Here is a 26722-nt window from a genome sequence, read left to right on the forward strand (position 1 = left end):
CTTAGGATCTTTAGAGCAGACGGTGCTCTTAACTTCTGAGCCATCTCTCCAGTCCCAAACTGTTCTTTTTCATTGCTGTACTCCTTGAGGGTTACTAAAGATTGTGGTTCTTCTGGGGAAAAATACAGCTGGTAAACACTAGAATTTTTCTGAGTTTTGTGAGCCCTTTGTGGAATATTATTCAAACTGCAGGAAGAGATTAGGGGACCTAGATTTAGAGTTGGTAGTCAGAAGTACTGAAAAGGCAGTCTGGATCTCAGTGAGTGGCACCAGAAATGACCTTGTGAGATAGTCCTGGGTCTGTGGAATGTGGCGCAGGGGTTGTGGGGGAAGACTGAAAAGATGGCTCAGCAGATAGACCCTTGCCACCAAACTTGGTGACCAGAGTTTTGTCTCTGCAACCCACGTCGTAGAAGATGAGAACTCAATAGGTTGTCCTTTGACTTCCATGCGTGTGCTCTGGCTTGTGCACACCACCCAGTAGATGTAATTTAAAAATTAAAAACAAAACCAAAAAGAAAAGCCAAAGATCTTTTGCTCTTAGAGTCATGGACATAGTGCCAAACTCTTCTGTGTCAGCCATAGACGGGATTCTAGAGGGCACATGCTGTCATTCATACGCTTTGTTTTCAACACTGGTAGGTAACTATAAAAATGACAGTGGAGGGCTGGAGATGGCTCTGTGTGTAAAGATGCTTGCCGTCAAGCCTGGCTATCTTGAGTTGGTCCCTAGGACTGCGCGGGGGAAGGAGGGTGGCGAAAGGGAACTTGTATAGTGTCAATAGTACAGTATAGTTTTCTATAGTGCATTAAGTTACAGGATTTTAAAATTAATCCCCCCCCCCTTTTAAATTAAAGGTGGGGTCTCACTTTAGCCTAAGCTGGCTTGGAGCTCATCTTGTGTTCTCAGGCTGCCCTTAGACTTCTGTTTCAGCTCCCAATACTAGAATTACAGACCTGAGCTTTCATGTCAAGTTTTTTTTTTTTTTTTAAATTTATTTATTATTATGTATACAGTGCTCTGCCTGCATATACACCCGCAGGCCAGAAGAGGGCATCAGATTACATTATAGAGGGTTGTGAGCCACCATGTGGTCGCTGGGAATTGAACCCAGGACCTCTGGAGGAGCAGACAGTGAGTGCTCTTAACTGCTGAGCCATCTCTCCAGCCCTCATGTGAGGTTTAAAAAGTATAGTTCTCAGGGAGATAGCACAGTAGGCAAGAGAGTCCTACAAGCATGAGGACTTCAGTTCAAGACCTTAGCACCCACATAAAAGCTGTTAATTCATTGCATGCCTGTAACCCACTGGAGACAGATGGAGCCCAAGAGGTCAGGCAGTCTAACCAACCAAACCTGTGAGCTGGTTCAGTGAGAGACACCAGATTACAGCAACTCTTATAAGAGAGACCTTTTAATTGAGGGTGTGCTTACACAGTATCAGAGGTTTAGTTGATTATCACCGTGGCAGGGAGCATAGTAGCATTCATGGCCCTGGAGCAGTAGCTGAGAGCTAACCTCCTCATCTGAAGCCTGACTGGGTGCGGCATGGGCCTTGGAAACCCACCCTCCATGGCACACTTCCCTCAACAAGGCTGCACCTCTTAATACTTATAAGCCTTTCAAAAGGTTCCGCTCTCTAGTGACTGAGCATGCACCTGTTGGGGGCCATTCTTAAACTGTCAAAGACCTTGTCTCAGGGCCGTCAAGACAAGTGAAAAAGGAAGGCATCCAGTAATAGAAAAGGACACCCAGTGTCCTGCTCCGTTTTGGTCCCTGGGCACATGAACTCACTCATGTACACTTAGCCCTCCCAACACATCATATCCCCACCCCCTACCCCCATCCTGGTTTATTATTTTTTGAAACTGGGCCTTTTACTGATCCTGGAATTCATCTGTTTGGCTAGGCCGGCTGGTCAGTGAACTATCTGTAGTCCCCTCCTGCAGCGCCCAAGCTGGACTTGAGTTATAGACATCTAACACTGCATTCTGCTGCTTTTACATAGGTGCTGGGAATCCAGCCTCAGGTACCCAGGTGTGTGCAGCACGCACTTTGCCAACTGTTCCATTTCCCCAGGCTCCATCCCAGCCATAGTTCTTTTTTTTTTTTTTTTTAAAGATTTATTAAGTATTCAGTGTTTTGCCTGAATGAATGTATGTCTGCATGCCAGAAGAGGGCACCAGCTCTCATTACAGATGGTTGTGAGCCGCCATGTAGTTGCTGGGAATTGAACTCAGTACCTTTGGAAGAGCAGTCAGTGCTCTTAACCTCTGAGCCACCTCTCCAGTCCATACAGCCATAGTTCTTAATGAACAAAAGCCTTTCAGCTAGAACACACGGATCCCTGGCCAGAGTTGCCATGCAAACTTGTCCCTTTGTGCTAATGATCATCTGTGTGATAGCAGGAACTTTCTAGAGCCCCTAGTCAGAAACTCCTCCTACTGAGTACAGATCTCTGCTCATGCAGTACCCTCGTACTTTCCGTGGAATGTGAAGGCATTAAGGTCCTACAGTAGCTGCTGCTATGACACCATTATCTTGACTTGAAACCCTTCGCAAATGTGACTGAGCATCAATAAAATATAAATATTAGGGCAGTGCTGGGTGTAGTCAGAGGAATAAACTGGTAACAACTTTGGGACATTGTCTTCATAAAAGCAAGTGAAGAGGCGGGCATATAGTTCAGTGGTGGAGCACTTCCTGGTGTATGTGAGATCCTGGATTCAAACAGATGAAATAAAATGCAAGTGTTCACATGAAGTTCACATAAAAGAAATCTGTGGTGAGGGAGCGATTGCTCTTAACCAACACTTGCACACTGAGGTATACCCCTGATTGTCTTTCGTACCACGGTGCTCTGGAAGCATGTAGGCCTTCCTCGAAAGTTACCCAGGCTTAAATTAGTGGACTGGCTCTAGTCTGTCCTTTCTACTGCGGTGCATCTCTCTCAGTGGAAGCTGCTGGCTTATGTAGGCAGCTTCCTTTCATTCTTGGTGTGGTCTACATTTAGGAGTAGACGTCAGTCCTCCATGTGGGAGGAGCAATTGAACAGTCTTTTAGGCATGCTCTTCCTTTGCTCAGGCATGCTCCTTTCTCCTCCTGGTGTACCGAGGGAAGCATCACACTGGTTCACTTCTGCCAGGTGTGAAGTCATGCATGCATCCATTCGCCAGAACCCTGCCTAGCTCCATACTAGAACTCTCACTGCCCTGTGCTCCACTGTGCCCTGCATCCTTGTCCCTAGGCTTGGGGGTGGGGCAGTAAAACCAGTTCAGAAGGAGGAGGAGAAGGCAGGCAGCTCAGCTGATAAGGAGAACATTACACTTTGACTTGCACTTTGGATCTTGAGATACAAAGCCATTGGGTAGATCCTGGAGGGAGAAAGGACTCCCCAGTTGATGGCAGCTGTCTGTTAGACCAGCTGGAGGCTTTTGCAGTATTTTCTTATGGTGGTGATAGGCTAATGTCACAGTCTTTACCTGATTGCGTTCAGTGCAGTGCCAGTTTATTTATATTATGACACTTGGAGCAGAGCACTTGTGTTGAGGAGCCATCACCGGGTAGCCTGGGCTACATAGTGAGACTATGAAAACAAATCCTAGCATTAGGGAGACAGAGGCAGGTGGATCTCTGAGTTTAAGGCCAGCCAGCGCTACATAGTGAAACTGTCTCAAAACAAACACCCAAAACAAGTGTTAGAAGTTATGTCCAACTCACAGAGATCCCAAAGTAGTAGGTTCAAACTAGCCTGTTAACATGCTCGGTGCTTGCATTATGGACTATTCTTTTTGTCTTTGTCATAGGCACATGTATAAATATACTTTGATAGAGGAAGATGCCTGGCACCAACCCCCTGCCTCAAGATGTGCACCTGTGCACACCCCTGTGCACACCCCTGTGCACACACCCACAGTCGCTATTTTAGTTTTGTCAATAGGTCCAGTATACTGTTTCCCCCAGTTCAGGGTCCAATATTGGTTCATTTACTTGGTAGCATTTACTTCTCATGAGTCTTTAGTCCACCTTAGTGATTTTTTTGGGTTCCCCCCCCCCATATCCCCCCCACCCGAGACAGAATTTCTTTCTATAACAGAGCCTGGGCTGCCCTGGGCTTGATTTGTAGACCAGGCCGGCCTTGAACTCACAGAGATCTGCCTGTCTCTGTCTCCTGAGTGCTAGGATTACAGGCGTGCGCCACCACGCCTGGCTTGTTAATTTTATTTATTTTTTTAAACATTACACCCTTGCATCGCTAGTTAGGTAACTAGCTGCTATTGTTTTTATGTATTATCCCCTAGTATACATGGGCAGTTTCCCCAGCAGTCTTCTGTCTGTAAAGATGTTTACTCTGCTTGATCCCTATGGGGATAGAATATGGTACTTTGGCTTTATCAGTCCCACAGTGGGACCAGTGGAGTTTTCTAGCTTGGATCCTTGGCATTCTTCTTGCTTCTAGCTGGGTTCTCAGCAGTAATCTGATCTCTTCTGCTCAGGAAGAGAGACTAGGGCACTTTGTACAAACCTAGGAAATACCAGAGGGATGTTCTGCCCTTTATTCTTTTGTGGAAGTTTTAATCTGAAGCCGAAGAGTTTAGATGGGGCCAGAGAATGTGCTTTAATCAGATATTAAGGATGTATATAAAGATTCTGTCCCAAAGGGCAAATACTGTTGAGCTTTGGACTGTAGGCAGACAAGGAGCCTGCTCAGGCAGATGGGCTACTTTATCCGAGGTTCCTCGCGGTGTTCATAGTGTCATGTGCAAGCCTTCGTCCTGGCTGCGTGGTTCTCTAACTGCTTCCGTACAGTACGTTTCCCGGTTGCGCTTGCTCTACCCTACCCTATCCTTGCAGCTACTCTTGTTGCTGTAGTTGTGTACCTGACAGAACCCATTTAAGGAAGGAGAGGGTTTATTTTGGCTCACTGAGGACACAGTATGGTGGGGAAGACATGAAGTAGGAGCTTGCGGAGGCAGCTGGTCTCCAGAGTTAGCAGTCAGAGCAGAGAGCGCTAACTGCTGGTGCACAACTAGCTTCTCTTGTTTTTTTATACTGGAATTTGAGGTGAGTCTTCTAACCGCAGCTGAATGTAGATAGTCCTTCAGAGCTCATCCAGAGACTTGCTTCTCTGGTGTAGATTGTAATTGCCAGTCAGCATTCATGCTGAGCTTTTCTGCCGTAGACTGGCTAAGACTCTACTGTCACCCTAGTTGCTGGCTTTGAGCGAGTCCTTGGGAGTCTGAGTGTGAATGGCTGCTCTGCTGACTACTCGGGCTGCGTGCATCCGCTGGTTTCAGTGGCTGGCTTAGAGAGAAACACAAGATTTATACTCCAACAGAGATGTGTCAGTTTGGGTTTTAGAAATGAAAGTACCTGTAGGTTCTGACGTAGAGGAGCTGCAAGAGCTGAAGGAAGGACTGTGAAGGGCGTGTCTCCTAGGACTAGAGCTTCCTTCCTGCTCTCTGCTACTTTCTAGTTTTTTGAGGCGGGTGACATTGCAGCACTGGTGTTGGGGGAGGGGCACCCTCACATTGATGGCAGTGTGTGTTATGTTAAGCTTTGGGTCTTATGCTTAGACTCAGGTATACAGCCAAAGACTTGCCTGTTTTCTGTGGTGAAAAGTGTGAGGAAGGAGTGTTCATTTGAGAGTGGAGACATCTATGGTGATGAGTTGTGTTGTCTTCGGGGGGAAAGTTTACTTGAGACTGAAATTCCTTGCTACTTCTGTGCTTTTGAAGCTTGGTTGCAGTTAGTGTGGGATCAGTCTCAGTCTCAGTGAGGCTGTGAGCCTATGGAAAGGGTGTCTGTGCTCCAGTTCCCCGTGGGGTACGTAAGGTGCCCCCAGGAAAGCTCCTAGGAAGGAACACAGAAAGGTCGATACAGGTTTCTTTTAAAGCCAAGGGTTGTTGCAGAGAGGATTGTTCCCGTTTCTTTTTATTTTTCATTTATTTAAGTAGTTTGTGAGCATATGTGTATGTCTGTGTTTCCCATGGTGCACATGTGGAGGTCACAGGACTATTTGCAATATGTGGGCTTCAGAGATCAAGCGCAGGTAGCCAGGCTTGGGATAGCAGTTTACCCAATGAACCATCTCTCTCCAGCCTGAGACACGGATATTTAGAGACAGGTGAAACGTTACAGATTTAGTCAGGGTCAAACTTAAGTATTGACCCTGTTGCAGGGCAGAGGCCCGTGTAGATCATCTGCCATCAGGGCCTCTGTTAGGCTATGTTAAAGATAGCTTAGCAACTATTTACATATATATATATAATTCTTCAAATTAAAAAAAAATAAAGATTTGGGGGCTGGAGAGATGGCTCAGAGGTTAAGAGCACTGGCTGCTTTTTCAGAGGTCCCGAGTTCAATTACCAGCAACCACATGGTGTGGCTCACAACCATCTGTAATAGAATCTTATTACCTCTTCTGGTGTGCATGAAAACAGAGCACTCATGTACATAAAATAAATAAATCTTTAAAAAAAAAAGAAAGATTTGTTGTTTGTGAGCAAAGATCATGTTTAGAGCTCCTCAGTGGGAAATTATTATGACATGTACATCTTTGGGAGAATTAGAGGTAATCCTGAAAAGCCCAAAGTGATAGTAGCAATCTTTCTTTTCTTTTCTTTGTTTTTCCTTGGTTTTTCGAGACAGGGTTTCTCTGTGTTAGCCTTGGCTGTGACTCGCTTTGTAGACCAGGCTGGCCTCGATCCACCTGCCTCTGCCTCCCGGGTGCTGGGATTAAAGGCGTGCACCACCATGCCGGGCGGATAGTAGCAATTTTGTGGTTTTTTTATTCACCTGGAATTGATCTGAAAACTATTTGAATCCCACAGTTGGGCACTGTAGAAAACACCTCGGACATAATCTCTCAAACAGTTGGTGCTGTGGTTAAAGAAAGTACAACACTGAAAGCAGTAGCCTGAAGTTTGAGCCCTCACTTTATGCCTAGCATTGTGCTTATTATATGTGCTTTATGTGAATTATTTTGTTTAGCCAAGCACAGACCCCTGGCTCTGGGCTCTGAGGCTGTTCTTACATAAACCATTGCTGCAGGATGGCGACCACAGACTTGACCTTTTCACGCGTAGCTTCTGCTCTCTGCACCCTCTGGATAGTTCTGGTCCTCTCACGTCAGGAACTGTCGTATTTACCTTTACATCTCAGGACTATCAAGCTTATTTGCCAAATACATAACTTAGTTTCCCAGGTCAGTCTAGATTTAAGGGCTCTGCGAAGCGAGATCTAGAAGAGCTGGCGTTGAGAAGTCTGCCTTTAGGGGAATTTATTTGGCTATGAAGAATAGATTGGATCAGAGTTGGAAAAGTTGGTATCAAAGCAACAGCTAAAAGAAGCCAGTTTACAGGCAAGTGGTAATAGGGAGTGGTAGACATGGTAGCGAGGGACATGAAAAAGCACCACGAGACTGCAGGCCCAGTGGAGCCATAGGAAATAGGGGAACAGTCAAAGAAAATGTCAAATTCGGTGACCTTTTTCTTCCTTTCAAGTTTTCTTTGATGAGGTGATTCTGAGCTTTGCTTGGCTTTGGTTCCTTAAGTGAATCACAGGCACAGGGCTCTGACCTGCTTATCCAGAAGCAGAAGTAGACAGCAGCGGAGATGCAGGCAGGCAGCTTTGTACCAGTAAGCAGTTCTGCAGCAGAGACTGTGGGCTTGCCTTAGATACGTGCATGGCTCTCCTAGAGCACCTGGGGCAGCCATACTTCATCATCCCTTTTTGCCCAAAGATCTTATTGTGTATACCTTTTTCTTTCTGTTGGGGTGAGCTAGGTGACTCATGGGGAGGCCCAGGCAAATGAAGCAGCAATATATGGCATTGCTGTGGTGGCTGCTTTGAATGCATAGGTCACAGCGTACCCTACAGTCCAGGGGCTCACACAGACTCACACCGCAGTGAGTGGTTACAGTACAGTTTGAAACTCATGGTCTAACCTTGAAGTTGCAGTTTGAAAGCTCAAAGCACAGTGTGCAGTACATGGTCTTACAGACAAGTAATTTCTAGTTGTCATAGACATAACATCCAGAACAAGAGTAGAATGCTCTTGGAGTTCCAAGGAATCCCTCTTTACCAAAGTAATCACTATTCTGACTGCAGCAGTACAACTTAGCTTTGTTGTTTAAAAGTTTTAATATAAAATGGACTGGGCATAGTGTTACACACCTTTAGTCTCCACACTTGGGAGGCAGGGGCAGAGGGGCACAGAGGCGCAGAAGCACAGGCAGAGAGGCAGAGGCAGATGGATTACTGAGTCCAAGACCGGCTTGGTCTACTAAAGAGCGTATGGGTGTTTGGCCTGCGTACTTGTCTGCACCGTGTACATGTCTGGTGCCTGAAAGGGCCAGAAGGAGGTGTTGGCTCCCCGGGGACTGGAGCACAGATGGTGGTGCCGGGGCTTCTCTCCAGCTCACTGAGCCTAACTTCGCTGTTCTGCTGGTTGTGTAGCAGCTTCTTACATTTTAAATTTGTATTTTTCTTATGAGGTGAACACTTACTTAGGTCTTTCTCTTCTTTTTTCTTTTTCTTTCCTTTTGTGTGCATGTGTGTATGGCTTTTCGAGACAGTTTCTCTGTGTAACAGTCCTAACTTACTCTGTAGACCAGGCTGGATTTGAACTCACAGAGATCCACCTGTCTTTGCCTCTTGAGTGCTGGGATTACAGGTGTGCGCCACTATGCCCGGCCAGGGCCTTTCTTTTATAAGTGACTTTGTTCAAGGCTCTTGTCTTTCTCTGTAAGTTACTTTCTACTCTGATGTGAGTTGTGTCAGTCACCGCACAGTGCCTTCTCCATCTGCAGCTTCCTTGTGCTGTCTGGTGAGCAGCCGGGTTTGTTATTCTTTCTTTGTGTTTACTGCTTTATGTGTCCTAACGAAAGAAAGGAACTATGACCATGGCCATGTAGGCAATTTCCTGTGGTAGCCTTATTGTTTGACTTTTCACATTTTGTGGGTTAAATTTAAGGGTTTTTCTGATTCATCTGGTGTGTGTGTGTGTGTGTGTATGGTAATGTGTCTTAGTGAGTTCTATTTATTTTCTTTTAATACATTTAAAACAGTTTTATTTATTTTAATAATTAATTTGTGTGTTTATTCTGGTGCACATGTACATATACGCCCGTCCAAGGACACCTTCTGGGAGTCTGTTCTCAGAGTGGCAGGGTTGGTGGCAAGGCCCTTTACCTGCTGAGTCATCATGAGCGGCCCTCACTTAGTTTTAAATTAGTCTTCAAGACCTGACACAGAAATCTCAGCACAAGTCGTGGCGCTGGCAGATCCTTACCTGTTGCAGCTGAGAGTCCTGTATGTTCTTTGTCTTATTACTTGGAAGTGTGGTGTGGTGTGGTGTGGTGTGTTACTACTGCCTCACTGCTCTCGGTTCCTTAACCCATGAGTCAGGGTCTGGCCTTGGCACTTGCTTGAAACAGCTGGCAAAGGCTCCAGTGCCTTCCTGCTGGAGGGGCTGGGGATCTCCAGATCCCCTAACCGTTTGCAGGTCTTGAATGTATCCTGTTTGTCTTCTACTTCTCTTCTGATTGTTTACTCAGCTGAAGCCTGGGCCTCCGTTTTTATCCATTGTAAATGAACACAGTTTGATTTTGGGATCTTGTCTGAGAAGTGCAGTAGCTGTGTTTGGCACCCTCTGAAGGCATGCATGTGTGTAGTTTTGGAGGAGGTCTGACTACTTTTGTTTCTCAGTGTTCCTCCCTGTTTTTACTTGGTATCTAAGACCAAGCAAAAATCAGGGTAGCCATCATTGCTAGGTAGATAATCCTTCTTAGTTTATCTAGCACTGTACATAGATCACCTTACTTGGTCCTTCAATGGCCTGTGAAACACAGTAGTGTTGGAATTATTGAAGTGATTAAAATGTAAATAGCCAGTATTTGGACTTGTAGGGAAGGGTCTGGGGACCTCCGCTGGTTTTATGCTGTCTTTTGGAACCCATGTTTGTGTGTTGCTGGAGTTTCTTGGGTTGGGCTGGAGTGTGTTGGGTAGGTAGACTGGAAGAGGCTGCCAGTGATCATTTAGTTTAGACACCAGCCTTAGGAGCATGGCAGAGTATGATTCTATGCTTGGGTGCTTGGAGGTCATAATCTCAGCTCTTTCCCTTCTCGTGGTCCCTTACACACACACACACACACACACACACACACACACACACACACACACAAACACGATTCTTCTCCTCCTCCTCCTCCTCCTCCTCCTCCTCCTCCTCCTCCTCCTCCTCCTCCTCCTCCTCCTTCTTTGGCACTCGGCTACTTTAACACTTGCTTATTTCCTTATTTCTCTAAATTTTTGTGCAGCCTTATTTTTTTTTGCCTTACTGAGCTTCATCTCTATCCCCTCTGCACCTCATGCTTTGTTACCTTGGCTGTCCTGGAACTCTCTAAGTAGACCAGGCTGGCCTCAAAGTCAGAGATTGGCCTGCCTCAGCCTCTCAGCCTCATAAGAAATAAGATTAAAGGTGTGCACTACTATGCCTTGCCTAGGTCCTCTTTTTACTTTTTATTTATTGATGATGATGATGATGATGATTTTTGTATTGTTTGTTTTTGAGATAATCTCATACTGCCCAGGCTAGCTTCCAGATTTATTTTTTTTCATGTTTTCAGTGTGTGTTTCTGTGTGTGTGTGTCTGTGTCTGTTTGTTTAGTGCTGGGAATCAAATCCAGGGATTCATGCGTGCTAGGCAAGCAGGTGTGTCCCCCGCCTTTACTTCATTTTGAGGCATGGTCTCACTAGGTTGCCCATACTAGCCTTGAACTTCCCGTCCTCCTGTCTTAGCCTCCTGAGTATCATAGGTGATAGACTTGTGCCATACTTCCTGCCGGTAGTTTGATTTTAAGTAGACTCCCGTTCCAAATGAAATAACATACCAGATTTGAATAATGAAACAGACCAAGACAGTTGTTCATACTGTCTCCAAACTTCTGGGGCAAAGATCTTCCTGCCTCAGCCTGTCATGTTGCTGGATGTGTGCCATTCATCTGGCAAATAGGTAATTTTTATAAAACAGGTTGTTTTGCAAGCTGTACAATTTAGACAAGAACATTTCCTTGAGTTACAAGTGCTAATACTACTGGGGAAGAATTCATCACTCGTCAGTCAGTTCATTTGTCATTGCACAGCTGGCCTACTGCCCTGGCAGTGTGGAGGGTACACTGCCTGGCACTGCCTGTGCATGGCCAGTTGGTGGTGTGCATGGTGCTGTACTTATAAAGTGGCTTATTAATGAGATGGCTGGAGGCCTCCAGACCTCTCACAGTTCAACACGAAAACACTGTTGTCCTAAAAGGCTCTGGGGGTAAAGGAAGAGATTTGAGGAGGGAGGCAGATAGGAAAGGAATTAAGAACTTTCCTTTAATCCCAGCACTCAAGAGGTAGAGGCCGGTGGATTGCTGTGAGGTCGAGGCCAGCCTGGTCTACAAAGTGAGTCCAGCAAGCCAAGGCTGCACAGAGAAGCCCTGTCTCGAAAAACCACCCCCATCCCCCCCCCCCCCCAAAAAAAAGAACTTGCCTTTGACTCTGGAGAGCTGAAATTAAAGGTGTGCATCACCATGCCTGGCTCAAGGGCCTCACTCTTATCTTGGGCATCTCTACTCCAGCTGGTTGAACTCAGTGCTTGTCAAGCTTTGCCTCAGCTATGTATTCATCTCTATTGGCTGTTGGTGTGAGAGGAAAGCTGAATACAAGCAGGACTCCTGAAACACCTTCAGAGACCAAGTGTCCATGTGGCTTGGGTTTCTCTGTAGTAACATCTGGCTAATTATTTAGGCAAGGGGTGCCTGGATCGTGTATGAGGATCTCTAGGCCTCCCAGAATCTGTTTGCTCTACCTATTCAGGCCAGGCCAGGCCAGGATTGTTAATTTGTTCCTTGCATATTTCTACGATTGCATTTTGATTCTTTTTTCTTAACATAAATAATTAAAATTCCATGGCATGTATTTGTAGAAGATACTAAAACTGAATTTTAAGCCTGATGGAAATTTATTTCTCTTGATTTTCTGGCTAGCATTGTGGGTTTGAAGAATGTTGGACCAAGGTGTTTTGGGAAGTAAATTACTCTTGTTGTGTATGGGACCTAGGAGGAACTGAGGGGCAGACGCAGTTTATTGATGTTTTCTCAAATTCCTTTGCCAGGCATCTGAAGAAGCCTCCCTCAGGGCATTGGAAAGTCTGATGACAGAGTTTTTCCATGATTGCACAACAAATGAAAGGAAACGTGAGATAGGTAAGTGGAATTTGGGGAAGAAGGGATTGATATCCTTGACTGGTCAGACCTGCATGCACTCTTGCATTCTTGGCTGCTTTGCTCTAGTTCTGCCGGGACTTGCATACCTAGCTGCAAGCGCATAATGATTTGTTTCTTTCCTTTTGATCAAGTGGAAGCCTCTGCTTTGTGTCTAATCTCAGCAGCGTTGTTGAAAGAGGCCCACAACCATTGACTTCAAAACAAGAGCAACTTCTGAAAGCCCAGAGCGATCCCTTACTTGGTTCTGTCTTTGGAGACGTTTCATCTTTTCCTCACTCTTACCTTTGCCATTCTGCAGTTTTTGTGAATAAAGGCTCTGCAACAGAGAGAACATGTAGGTGTCTTAGGGCCTCAGCATGTTTGATTTTTATTATGTTCATTAACAATGCTATTCAAACATCCTGCCTCAGGGACGTGATCCACTGTGCTGCTAAGCAGTCCTTTTCTCCTTTGAGTTCTCTTAACCCTGAGTTTGAATTAAAGGTGCTGTCGTACATGTGTGTGCGTATGTATGTGACTACTCTGTTTTCACCATACTTGCTGCTTCCCTTTCCTTGAGGTCTTTCTTTGACCCAGAACCTTACAGGCCCATTTCTGTCTCCATTGGCTTGACTCACGTTAGCCACTTAAACCTCCTGGCCCATTCTAAGCACCATCCAAAGTCCACTTGGGGTTGAGACTTTTCTGGGGAGCCAGGATCTATTTGGCTATAACCTGTTTTTGCTAGCTTCTTTGAAGCATCATGCCATCTGATACCTGGTACTCCCAGTAGCCTGCACCCTACATACCTTTCTTTTCTGAGAGAGTCCCCTGTAGAGAGGTAGGGTGTGCATAGACAGGTTGTGAGTCCGGGGGATGCCAGGGTCTGCCTGAGGAGCGGGCCTTGCCTGCTACTCTCGTTCTCTCATTACTCTGATTACCCTCCCTCCCCACTTTTATGCTATTAGGTTACTTTATATTTATAGTAAAAATATTGGACACAATTTTTACCAAAAAAGATAGATCTTCCTCTCTGTTAGTCTACTGTCATTTTCCAATCTGATTTCTCTAAACTCTCTTGTCATTGTAATAGAAATGCTTTTGATTTTTCTTTCAATTTTTGATTTGCTCATCAAATGTTGTTCCATTTATGCACTCATGGGTAGAAAGTGGAACCTTGTATATTCATGTCTGAATCCAACTTTTATGCAGTCTGAGGTTTAGCTCAGTAGAAGAGCACTTGCCTGGTGAGGATGCTGTGAGACCAGCTGTGTTTTAACAGTGGAGCAGCAGGAGCAGTTTGGACCAGCGGCTTGTTGGGATGAGGTTAGGGGTCAGCTGACTTGAGTCCACCATGTCATTTCTAGCTACAACTCAGTCTCTGGGCTACAGAGAAGCTTTTGTTTAATTATCAGGACATGCCATCATCTTTCACAAAAAAATTAAGACTTAAAAAATTATTTTTATTTTATGTATGAGTGGTTTGCCTGAATGTATGTCTGTGTACCACGTACATGGAAGAGGTCAGTAGAGGGCGTAGGATCCCCTGGAATTGGAGTTGTAGAAAGTTATGAGCTGCTGTGTGGGTGCTAGGGGTCGAACCCAGGTCTTCGCCAACAGCAGCCAGTGCTGACCTGTCTCTGTAGAGTGTTTAGTGAGGCTGCCTTGTGGCAGGTGGTCAGGGTTGTCGGGAGCTGGCAGAGCAGTAAGCTAGTGTCTTCATGGCAACTTTGCACTGACCAGGCTTGCTGGCAGGATCCATGGCTAGTGCTTGGATCAGGATGGTTAATAGGCATTGTGCTCACAGGTGAGTAGCTTTTGGGTGATGTTGTCAGCAGCCTGAGAGGAGAAGAGACATTTTTAACTGACTGGATATACGGTCAGGGCTGCTTCTGGTAACTCTTAGGGTTCTTACTTTTTATTTGAGACAAGGTTTCTCTGTGTAGCCTTGGCTGTCCTGGACTTGCTTTGTAGACCAGGCTGGCCTCAAACTCACAGAGATATGCCTGCTTCTGCCTCCCCAAGTTCTGGGGTTACAGGTGTGTGCCACCATGCCCGGCAGGGTTCTTACTTTTTATTTTTACTTATTTGTGTGGAGAGATGGCTCAGTGGTTAAGAGCACTGGCTGCTTTTCCAGAGGACCAGGGTTCAATTGTCAGCAACCACATGGCAGCTCACAACTGTTTTTAACTCCAGTTCCAGAGGATCCGACACCCTCACACAGATATACAAGCAGGCAAAACACCAATGCACATGAAATAATAAATTGAAAAATTGAAAAATATTTTTGATTGTGTGCGTGAGTGTTTTGCCTTCTTGTATGTCCATGCCACTTTTGTGCTTGGTGCCTACGAAGGCCCGAGGAAGGTGATGGACTCCTGGAGCTTGAGTTAAGGCGCTGTGAGCCACCGCGCGGCTGCTGGGAATGCTAGTGTTCTCTTCCTGCTTCTCCAGCCTTTGTCTATGAGTGTGAGAGCAGCGCAGACGTCACAGACTTGCAGGGCGTGATGCTGTTTATGGCTTATGCCTGTGGGGGCTAGTTGGTGTCATTTTACATATAGCTTAAATAAGAGCCTGAACAATAGGTCTCAGTTTTCAAAAGGCATTTTTAGGAAAGTTAGTGGCCTTGAGATGTGTTGATGTTCATCCCAGAGTCAAGAGTATTAGATAATCCTTTTATCTGGGTTTTGTGGTTGTTTTTTTTTTTTGACACCATTTGCATTATGTGGGGGAGGTACATATGTTTTCAAAATGGTGGCAGCTGGTCTTATATTAATTTCATTCATTTTTATAGTCTTATTTTGTTGCTGTTTAACTTTTCCAGAGGAGCTTCTTAATAACTTTGCCCAGCAAGTAGGCGCTTGGAGATTCTGCTTGTATTTTCTGTCCAGCACAAGGAATGACTACGTCATGATGTATAGCTTAACGGTTTTTGAGGTAAGTTGTTGGGCTGTTTTATGTTTCTGAAAACCAGAGTGAAAGTGTACACCATTGGCCCCAGGCTTTCCCTTTAATGTACAGATGACTGGGAAGCAGTAGGTTGACCCACAAACATGGCATCTCTGTCTCGTGGCCTAGTGTCTGGGGACACCTTCCCATGACTCCAGAGGATCAGGTGGTTGGCCTTCTGGTACTGATAGATCATTTTAGTGACTTAGCTTTTCTTTTTCCCTTGTCATTTGAAAGACAAAGATAACTATTTTGGAAGGAGAAAGGTAGTACTTGTACTGCCATCCTCTTCCAGCCGAAGAATTACGCATGCTAACTCTCGTCCAAGCTTTGTCTTCTGTGCATGCTCACACCAAACTCTTTCCCAGCCTCCTTTGTGTTATGTCATCAGAAGTGACTGTGCATTACTCACTAACCCTTCTATCTGCTTTTTTCTGGGAGTAGGGAGTTGCATGTTGGTTACATACCTCAGGCTGGCTTCAGACTACCACCCTCCTGTCTCAGTTCATTCACTTACATTTGAACATTACAGTTGTTTCTGTCACTGTTTGGTGGCCAGTAAGACAGGTTGGAGACAATGATGTAAGAACAATTTTTGTACATACAACGTTTTACCTCCAAATTACTTAGATCTCCCCAAAGATGGGATTGTTTTGTTTTAAAATTTATTTTATTTGATTATTTTTTGAGATACTGTTTCTCTGTGTAGCCTTGGCTATTTTGAAGTTGCTTTGTAGATCTTCCTGCCCCGCCTCCCTGAGTGCTATTGTCCTAAGATTTTAATATTTGTGTTTATCTTTTTGCCAAATGCCATAAACTGTTGGAGATTGCTCTGTGTGTGTGTGTGTGTGTGTGTGTGTGTGTGTGTGTGTGTGTTTTACAGCTAATTACAGAATGAAAACCAGTTGTTTTCTGTATAGCTCATTAATTTAAAGGATATATATTTGTTTTTCAGAATCTGATCAATAAAATGTGGCTTGGGGTCCCATCTCAGGATAAGATGGAAATCCGTAGTTGCTTGCCCAAACTTCTCTTAGCTCACCATAAAACCTTACCTTACTTTATCCGGAACAAACTCTGCAAAGTTATTGTTGATATTGGACGCCAAGATTGGCCCATGTTCTACCATGACTTTTTCACTAACATTTTACAGGTAAGGATCTACTTGGGGCAGCTTTCTTACAGATTGTGTGTAGAAGTGATTCTGTCCCTTGTCTTGAGGAGTTTTATAGTTAGTCTGTACGCATACTTTTTACACTATTTTATTGGGTTCTTATATCTTCCATCCTTCTCCACCCCAATCCCTTCAACACTTCCAACACTGGGCAGACAAGGAAGAAGGTTAGAGGGGAAAGGGGATGTAGACCTCTTTGGACTACTTCCTGCTGATTAAGGGAGTCAGGTCCAGTCTTTGCTGCTATAATTGTAGCAGGCCGGGTGTGGTGGCGCACGCCTATAGTCCCAGCACTTGGGAGGCAGAAGCAGGTGGATCTCTGTGAGTTGGAGGCCAGCATGGTCTACAAAGTAAGTCTAGGTCAGTCAAGGCTACACAGAGAAACCTTGTCTCAAAGTAAAAAAGAGAAAGAAAGGAAGAAAGAAAGAAAGAAAGAAAGAAAGAAAGAAGCTCCATTAATCTAGCAGACCAGCTATAGCAAACACAGTAGTGGGAACCAGCAGCAGGGGAGCAGCTGCCACCACAGGCCCTCTCAGGACTCTCCTGTGTATATCCTCTCCAGAGTCTCCAGAATTAAATTATCTTCAGCTGACAAAAATCATGCCCCTCCTAGAGCATGAGACAATCATAGTTAACGGCTATGGACAATCTGAAGTGGTCCATATCCCACATTTGGGATTAAAACAAAAATATTCACGTATAACATAACTGGATTTTTTAAAGAAACCAAAATTCTACTACATTAGTCCTTGGGGCTGCAGTAGTAAGTGTTGCAGGCTGGATTAGTACATTGACTTTATGTTGTGTACTTTAGCATAGTGGAGGAGGAAGAGTAATCCTCGCTGCTTCATGAGTGCCTGTGCAGTTCTGGCTCCTGATAGATACCCTGGGTGCTGATGTGAGGGACGGCTCCAGTGGTTTCAGAATTGAGTCAGGGAGTAATCACGGACCGTAACTAGCCATTCATAGGAGATTTACTGTGGAATGTGTACTGCGGAGGTGTATGCCTTGGGATTGATAAACAGGACCAAACCAGTTCTAGAATAAACTTCATCATCAAATGGTCCTATGCAAGCTATCTAAAGTTTCTTTTGGCTCAGTTCTGCCCTGATCTGTTTGTACTCAATAATATAATTGTGATGGTTGGTGGGGAATTTGCAGTTTATGCTGTGGTAACATGTCCAGAATCAGCTTCCAGCTCTCTGCAAGTCGTTCATACCTTTCTAGGCCATTGGGAAAGGAAGTAGTAAGTTGAAACTGACCATAGTTCTCCCCACCCTGGAGCCTGTGGCCAGCACACTCTTTTGTAAGATTGTTCCTCAGATTTCTGAAGTCTGCTGGGCTAAAGCTTTGGACACATTTTGCCTTAGGCCAGATTACTCAGGGACAAGCAGCTTTGTAAAGGGTGGCTACTTCTTTCCTGATTGTGTGTGGAATAAAAACTGTGGAACCTTTGCAGGCTTACTAGAAACCTGAACTTGATCTACAGCCCAGACGTACTAGTTGTCTGCTAAGTCAGGTGCAGAAACTAGCTGTGCTCAGAATTTTAATTATATACTAAGTAATTGCCCTTTTGGATACAAAAGCAATAAAGATGAAAAATTATACATTTTCTCTAGTTTTATTTTTGTTTTTTTATAATGGTTTTTTTTGTTGTTGTTGTTGTTTTGTTTTTGTTTTTTGTGTTTTTTTAAGACAGGGTTTCTCTGTGTAGCCTTGGCTGTCCTGGACTTGCTTTATAGACTAGGCTGGCCTTGAACTCACAGCGATCTGCCTGCAGAGTGCTGGGATTAAAGGTGTGCACCACCACTACTTGGCCACTCTTATTCCTATGATGATTTTTTCAGAGAGAGAGAAGGGCGTGGGGATGCTCACATGTGCAAACATGTGTCCTCAGAGGCCAGAAGAAGGTGTTGGATCCCCTGGATGTGGGGCTCATGGTGGTCTTGTGCCACTCCAATGTGGGTGCTGTGAACTGAACTCAGATCTTCTGAAAGAGCAACCTTTACTATTTTTAAAACTTAGTATTTTCACTGGTGTAACTTTGTATGTAGCTATTGGGTGTTGCATCCTCTGAAACTGATGTTGCAGGTGCAGAAGACATGCAGCAGCTGCAGCATGATAAAGTAGTAGCAAAAAAGGTGCGAGCGAGCGAGCGTGCTCCAGTGGGCACACCAGGGTGTGCTACAAGACCTAGAGGGCGAGGAGAACAGCCAGGTGATGATGAAAACTCTGCCAAGATGAGAAAGATGTTATTGTAGAGGATTTTCCTTGCCATGTAGTTAAAATATTTTGGCTGATTCTGGCAGGTAATCAGAAAACCATGATGATAAGGGTCATTGCTAAGACGAAATTGACAAACCAGGAAAAGCTAAGAAGGATGGTGGCCACTTGATAGGTGATCTGTCGTTAAAATTTAATTGCTTGACATTGGAAGCATCGCTGAAAGACCAGGAAGTTGACTCATGTAGTATTTCCCAGGGAATTTGGGTGATGCTTTTTGTATGGGTGTTGCTCCTAAACTTTGCTCCTGCTTTAGAACCAGGGTTTAGTCACAAGGATGGCTGTGCCAGCAACAAAGGGAACCAGGCAAAATGCTTCTGAGTATGCTTTGAGAAGATGAGGAAGATTGGGCCAGTCTTGAGTATAGCGTTACTCCTGGAATCATCATCATGCCTGTCACCCGAGAGCCCTTTGCCAAGATGAAAGCTCCATTTCCACCTCCTCAGGCTGCTTCCACTGTCAGGGAGAAGTGCCCCAATTCATTCAGGAGGGCGGCTGATGGTGTAGCCACATAAAGCTCAACCGAGTATTATGAAATGGTGAGAGAGAGCAAGGCCAGGGGTATTGTGATGTAGAGGTCTGAGGCTTTGGCACCACTGTATCCATCTCTGCCTTCTGGATTGGTACAGGTCAATTTCACATGCAGTTATAGCCATTTCCATCAGATGTAATCATATAAGATTTGGACCAGAATAGGCTAGGCTGGACGCGCTTTGCCCCTGTCTGAACTGTGTGGCCAAGTGTTCTCCCTATTCTGCCCTCTTGCCAGCTCCCTCCTTCCTTCTTCCTAATCTAAGTAAGAATGATTTACTCTTTTTTTTTTTTTTTTTAAATTTTGATTTCTGTTTGAGACAGTGTCTCGATGTGGCCCACGTTGGCCTTAAGCCAGTGGTTCTCAACCCTCCCAATGCTGTGACCTTTTAATACAGTTCTTCATGTGTTCAAGGTGACCCCCAACCTTACAGTTATTTTTGCTGCTACTCATAACTACAGTTTTGCTACTGTTATGAGCCATAAGGTAACTATCTGTTTTTTGATAGTGGTAGGCAACCCCTGTAAAGGCTTGTTCGACAGCCAAAGGGGTTGTGATCTGCAGGTTGAGAACCATTGCCTTAAACTCAAAGAAGTCTGCCTCCCTCCTGAGTGCTGGGATCCAAGACACGCACCACAACGCCCAGCAAGAGGTCTCCCCCCCACCCCCCCTCCGAGACAGGGCTTCTCTGTGTAGCTAGCCTTGGCTGTCCTGGAGTTTCCTTTGTAGACCAGGCTGGCCTCAAACTCAGCAAGGTTTGTTTCTTCTTCTTCTTCTTCTTCTTCTTCTTCTTCTTCTTCTTCTTCTTCTTCTTCTTCTTCTTCTTCTTCTTCTCCTCTTCCTCCTCCTCCTCCTCCTCCTCCTCCTCCTCCTCTTCCTCCTCCTCCTCCTTCTCCTTCTTTTTTTCTAAATTATGGTTAGTGTCCTGTGTGTTTAGTCTCTAGCACTACCCTCACCAGCCTTCACCCTCCACCCCCAAAAACGTCAAGAAGAATGAATGCCTGCCTGCCTTCCTGCCTTCCTCAGGATGGAACCTAGAGCCATACAGTGGTAGATACACTCTTTATGTTCAGCTACATCATTTCCTGTTCTTGTTTTTTTTTTTTTTTCCTTTTCCTGTTTTGTGGTTTTTGTTTGTTTTTGAGACAGGGTCTTGCCCTAGTCTGGCTTGCCCTCAAATTCATGATCTTTTGTTGTTGTTTTGTTTTGTTTTGTTTTTTTGAGACAGGGTTTCTGTGTGTATCCTTGGCTGTCCTTGACTGTCTTTGTAGACCAGGTTGGCCTCGAACTCACAGAGATCTGCCTGCTTCTGCCTCCCAAGTGTTAGGATTACCTTGCCTGGCTCAAATTTATAATCTTCCTATTTCTACTTCCTAAGTGCTAACGTTACGGGCTTCTGCCATCATGTTTAGAGATGGCTTTCTTTTTTTTTTTTAATTGGGTTTCTTTTCTGAGCTTTCTTCCCTCTGTATAAAGAGAGAAAGGAGATTTAAGATGGATTTTCTATATTGTAGGGTATTCTACAATATGTGAGGAACACAAAGGCATTTCATAGCTAAAGGAAGGTGACTGAATGTCTGTTCTGGAGACATGGACATGGCAGTTAAAAGTGTTTACTATTACAGAAAAACAGGCTCATTCAGTGCCCAGCGTTATCAGGTGGCTCCCAGTCTCAGGGGAGTGATGTCTTCTTCTGGCGCCTGCAAGCACTTGGACACTTATGCACATAAATTCACCATAGGTGAGTGTGTGCACACATAGACATATTCATGAAAATAAACAAACCTTGAAAGTAAATAGTGACAAGTAGAGTATTTGGCACAGTAGGTTATTCTCAGCTGAACGATTAAGTGCTTAATTGCTAGGGAGATGGCCAGTGGATAGGAGCACTTGTTGCCTGCATCCATGTGATGGCGCACACTCTCTGTAAACTCCAGCTTTAGGGCATTTGATTTCCTGTTCCGATCTGAGAGAGTATCAGGCACTCATGCGATACACAGACATAGTTGCAGGCAAAATACTAGTACACACAAAATCAACTTTTAAAACTCCCTTTAAAAAAGTACATAGTTGAAAATAGAGACAAAAAAGGAAAAGGAAAAATGGAGGCAAATTCTCAGAATAAGGTTGAGAACCCAGAAATATCCACAGAGACTTAAGAGAGTCTCTTCTACTTTAGTATAGCCAAAATTACACTGAGGCAGATGTCATTTGAATGCTTTAGAAATAGTTGACTTTTGTACAAAATAGAGAAAACGTGGAGGTTGTTTCTTGGAAGTTTCAGGGTTCAAAGAGTTGGTTTTATAGAGAGCACCTCCCTCCCTCTTGTCCCTCCCTTTTCTTTACGTGGGTCTTGGGAAGCCTGGAGAACCCCTGCCTCCGTTTCTAGATTGCGGGGATTATAGGCAACTGTTGGCATTCTTGGGCTGCTTCTGAGCATAGTGGAATTGCTCTTGGATTCCATTACTGAATTAAAGAAATTATTTGTGTGTGAGAGAGGAAAACAGAGGGAAGGAGGGGAGGTAAAATATGTCTGGGCACATACCTAGTGTTCATGTCATGTCAAGCTAGGTCGCCTTTCAGGTAGCTATTGTGAGTTTTGGTTATGAGCCTAGCCTTTAACGGCTGAGCCATCGCTCCAGCCCTATTGTGAGTTTTGAACTTTGGCTAGGTCATCAGTCTTGTGTGGTAATTGCTCTTCCCCCGCCCCCCCCACCCCCCGAGCTGTGCCCTGGGCTATCCCTGACTGTTTTTTTTAATCTCTGGGATGGATGAACAGTTCTATACTCTGATGAGAAGAGTTGTTTCCCAGGAAAAAGATGGTGTGCCTTGTGCTTGTGAAGAGTATGTGGTTTGCCTTGATGAAGTTCCTAAGTGTCCTCTTTCTAAAGCTTAGAAACTTTGTGTAGTGTAAGGAAACACGATGGGAAAAGCCATGTTGGAGAAAGGGTGAGGTTCTCTGAATGGTTTGCTTTTTAATGGTGGCAAATACTTGTTCATCTTTGTAAACAGCTTACTTTTATAATACTGTTGAATTTTGTGAAAATAAGTAGGATGCTATAAGTAGCATCAGGCTGTTGAAAGTGTTCCTTCTTCATGTCTTCCTGGAGACAGTATTACAGGGTATAGAAATAGATACTTAATTTATTACATGGGTATTTGCAAAACTGTAACTATAGCCAGGCAATGCCTATAGTCCCAGCATCTGAGAGGCTGAAGCAGGAGGATGACCTCAAGTTCTAGGACAGCTTGGGCTATGTAATGAGACGTCTCAAAAACTCATTGCCCCGATAGTTGTTTAGTATCACAGTTGTGTTGCTCTGCCACATGTTTCTTTTCTTTTCTTCTTTAATTAAAATTTTTGAGATGCTGGGCGCGGTGGCTCATGCCTGTAATCCCAGCACTCTGGCAGATAGATCTCTTTGAGTTTGAGGACAACCTGGTCTACCAAGTGAGTCCAGGATGGCCGAGGCTACACAGAGAGAGACTCTGTCTCAAGCCACTACCCCTCCCCCCCAAAAAAGGGAGAAAGAGAAAAGATAGCACAAGTGAACTGTTGGATGTCTGTCATACAAACTACATGCTTGTACACTCCCACAGGGTACGTAGAGCCTACTCTATGCCTAGGCTGTGTGGTAGAACCTGTTGTCCTTGGCTGCAGACTTGTACCACACATCACCATACTGAATACTACAGCCAGCTGTGACACTATGTTAAGTGTTCTGGTTAGTTTAGAAGAATAGCCTAATAAGTGTTTATTATTAGGCTAATTATTATTACAGCAGTATTTTCTAACCTGCTAGCAATCAATGAAGACACATACACCTGCTTCACCTGGGGCAGGGCAGATATTAATCCCCTAAACTACGTCCCATGTTGGGGCAGGTTTCCCATACCCTACCCCAATCCCATGCCATCTGCTTCTCTCCTAATTTCTATCGCACTACCTCCCATCTGTAATCCCAAATTCTTGGTAATGTTCTTTATCTGGGTCCAGTCCTCCATCCATGATGGCACGTGCTTCTCCTTCATCTAACCCATGGCCGCCTCCTTCCTTCTTTTCCTCTCCCTTTCTCCTTCCCAAGATCCTTCACTCCTCCAGCCCATGAACCTTTGCCACGCCTACCTTCATCCGGCCCTGCCCAGGTATCAGCTTTTTATTGGTCTAACAGGGAGGCAAAGTTACAAACATCATTTTGGGGTATGTGAGTGTCTGTTCATTTGGGCAGCAACCAGATCTAGGGGAACAGTAATTAGCATCAGAATACATAGCACCAGACCAACAGTTGTTTTTATGTGTCTTAACTATATCTAAACATGGAGAAACTACAGCAAACCTACTAGATGATAGGAAATTTTCAGGTCTAGTGTAATCTTGAAAGACCACCAGGCTACATGTAGTCTTTCCATGACAGAATTGTCTAGCATTCAGTATATGAGTATCTCTGTATCACTTGGTTATTAGGCAAATAACCATAATTTGGTTGGGAATTTGTAGTTGTGTAAAAATTGTCCTTTTTGTGTAGGAGAGGGTTGTTTCCAGTTGCTTTTTATGTTCTTGCTGATAGAGTTTAGCCCTAACATGAGAATAAAATATGAATTGTTAGTAAAGCAAAACTTCATAAATGATCCTTTGAATTCTGTTTCAAAAACGTTGCTTGAAGTATCTGTCCACATAAGGTTCAGCACCTCACGGTTGAATTTTACTAATCCTCTTTGTAGCTTATTAATTATGTGATGCTCAGAACTTGCTTTTTTCCTGTCAGTTGATTCAGTCACCTGTGACAACCCCCCTTGGGCTGATCATGCTGAAGACAACTTCGGAAGAGCTAGCTTGTCCCCGTGAGGACCTCAGTGTGGCTCGGAAGGAGGAGTTGCGGAAGCTGCTGCTGGACCAGGTGCAGACAGTGCTTGGGCTCCTGACAGGTGAGTGAGTGCTCTGGTGGCGCCTGGAGACAGGTGTGCTGCAGATGTGCAGAGCTGAGGCCTTCTAGGTATTACTGAGTGTTAATGTGGGAAGAAGAACTTAGTGCTAGCTTCCTGCACTCAGTCCACAGTCTAGCACATGGAAAGACCTCAGAGGAGATTTGTAACTTAATTTTCTTAGAGTCTTTTCTTAATTGGTCCTCACAATGTCATTAATGAGATACATATATAGGCTAGGTCGTAGGAATGTGATTCACACGCTGATAGTGTAACTTAAGTAGGTAGGTGGTAGGCTCTTTATTTAAAATAATTTGAGTTTAAGATTAGCATAAGTAGGAGTAGCAAGGTGAAAAAAATTTTCTCCGTAGAGAAGTGAGAGGAGGTGTGATGTTGCCCTGTGCCCTAGGTTGTAGTTGTATGTGGCATTTCATCCTAGCTGTCTGATCAGAGTTCATGACAATGTGCAAGGGGAAAGGAGAGGAAGCCTATCACACGGAAAGGCAGGAATGCGGCAAGAACACCCCTGAAGGCTGGGATGCCTTGCTGGGGGAGTTCACATGACAGGTTTCTGGACTGCTGGCCACTAGGTCCTGAGGTGCCTACAGTCACTGCTGCTTGAGTCTGTATTGGGAAGGCATTATTCCATCTTGCACCTTTTCTATGTGGATATTCAGGAGTTTTTGTTGTTATTTCCCCTCCCCCCCTTTTCTTTGTATGTCTGTTTTAGTGGTTGGCATTTGGTGGGTAATTTAAAATTGAAAGAATGGTGCCGGTGGTAACCGTGCTGTGTGCTTCCCTTTCCCCATCCTTTCCTGAGCCCCAGATGGAAACTCATGCCTCAGGGCATCTCTGCATTCAAGCACATTTACCCATACATACCATTACCCATACCATACCCTTACAAACACATAAGCCATTAAGAGAACAGAGCTAAGACAGGTGTACATGCCTACTTTATACTGTGGCAGTTTGAGGACTTAAGTATTTTTGAAAGTCTTATAGCTATTGCCTTTAATTCCACAGTATTTTTTGTTATCTCAGAAAGCAACCCTGAGTACACAAGAGATCACCATCTTCTCCTCCAGTTCCTGAAAATCCCTAATTGCTTTTTGTCTATACATAGGGATTTGTCTGTTTTGACCCTTTAATAAAGTATTGTTATATCATATTGTATGACCTTTATTTGTGGCTGTCTCACTTAACAACAGGTTCTCTAGGTTTATCCATGCAATAACAATGCATATTTGGAGGAGATAGTTCTTTCTTTGTTTGCTTTTAGACAGAGTCTCACTATGTAGCTCTGTCTGGCATGGAATTCACAGTATAGACCAGGCTGACTTCAAACTCAAAGAGATCTACCTGCTTTTGCTTCCCAAGTGTTTGGATTTGAGGTGTGTACCACCACACCTGGCCTTAGGGAATGTTTTTCTGAGCTTCTGTGGTGATGTTGTGTGGCAGGCTCTTACAGAATGCACAAAGGATAAAAACAAGTCCTGTTGTGGGAATTTGCACCCTAGTGGAAGAGGCAAGTAAACAGTTGAAAAGCAATGCTTTGGCTGTTGTAATAGATATAGCATGTGGAGGTAAACCAAGCACTTAGGAAGACTAGCTGAGTGGCAGTGGGAGGCACGGACAGGGAGCAGTCAGTGCGGAGGCAGGCTGAGAGGGAGCCGAGGGAGCAGAGCGGAGGTGGGGAAGGAGGATGGTGTGTATTGAGGGCACAAGAGATGTCACTATTGATGAAGAGTGGATCAGTGTGGCTGCAAAGCGGGGCGTGTGGAGGCCAGGCACCAAGGTTTGTGGGCTGTGCTGCTTGCCCAGTGAGGAAGGTGTCAGGATCGTTAGTAAATCTGCAGAGTAAAGAGCTGAGCTTGGGGTGTGCAAGTGGTTTGACCCAGGAAGCACTTGGCTATATTGATCTGTGACTAGATTCCACACTCCTGTCATGTAACAACAGAGCTCAATATGAGACAAATGAGGTTTGGGCTGGGAGCCACAACAATGGACAGGTTCTCCAGCAGAGAGAGTGAGATAAGAGAAGAGGGTCAGTGAGGGAAGTAGAGGAATGTAAAAAAACTAGATGATGGAAGACAGAGGCTCAGAACCAGAGGAAAGCTAAAAAGAATGATACAACCTGTCAGAGAGGTGTGTGGGTAGTGTCTGAGAACACCGGAATGTCCAGAGGATAAGTGTGAAAGTGATCTTCAGTAGATGTAGCAGTCATGTGGCTTTGACAGAGAGCACCGTTGGAGAAACAGTTGGGAAAAGCCATACTGCAAGATCCAGGTGAAACAGTAGAGGCCCTGCAGTGGGACAGGACTCTGCAAACTGGAGCTGGGGGCATGGTTTTGTAGTTAGAGTAGTTAACTTTTGTAGTTAAAGTAGTTTGTAGTTAGCGCACAAACCAGGAGCACTAGCACTCCGATCCCCAGGACCCGCATATGCTGGGTAGTGTGGTACCTCAGCTCCCAGAGCAAGCTTGTTAGCGACGCTAGGAAAGCGGCCCTGCCTCAGGAGTAAGGTGGAAGAGCAAAGGAAGATTCTCATCATCAACCTTGGGCCATCACATGCACATGCCCATATATGCACATGTGAGCCTGCACACTGC

The 26722-nt window shown here is 44.8% G+C and overlaps 1 protein-coding gene across 3 annotated transcripts in view; it reads left to right on the forward strand.

The window, feature by feature from the left end:
- Positions 1 to 26722, forward strand: part of XPO6 (exportin 6) — a 99465-nt gene that overhangs the window by 14209 nt on the left and 58534 nt on the right. For 2 of the 3 annotated variants that reach the window (XM_084773904.1, XM_084773905.1), the window contains exons 2-5: positions 12160 to 12250; positions 15075 to 15187; positions 16155 to 16352; positions 23955 to 24114. In XM_084773904.1, the coding sequence (XP_084630030.1) occupies positions 12160 to 12250; positions 15075 to 15187; positions 16155 to 16352; positions 23955 to 24114 (562 nt within the window). Of the gene's footprint in view, positions 1 to 12159; positions 12251 to 12460; positions 12606 to 15074; positions 15188 to 16154; positions 16353 to 23954; positions 24115 to 26722 lie in introns of those variants that run through there. The other variant, XM_084773906.1, reaches the window with a different exon arrangement.

This window comes from Acomys minous, assembly GCF_964271855.1.
Source record: "Acomys minous genome assembly, chromosome: 2".
Lineage (NCBI taxonomy): Eukaryota > Metazoa > Chordata > Mammalia > Rodentia > Muridae > Acomys > Acomys minous.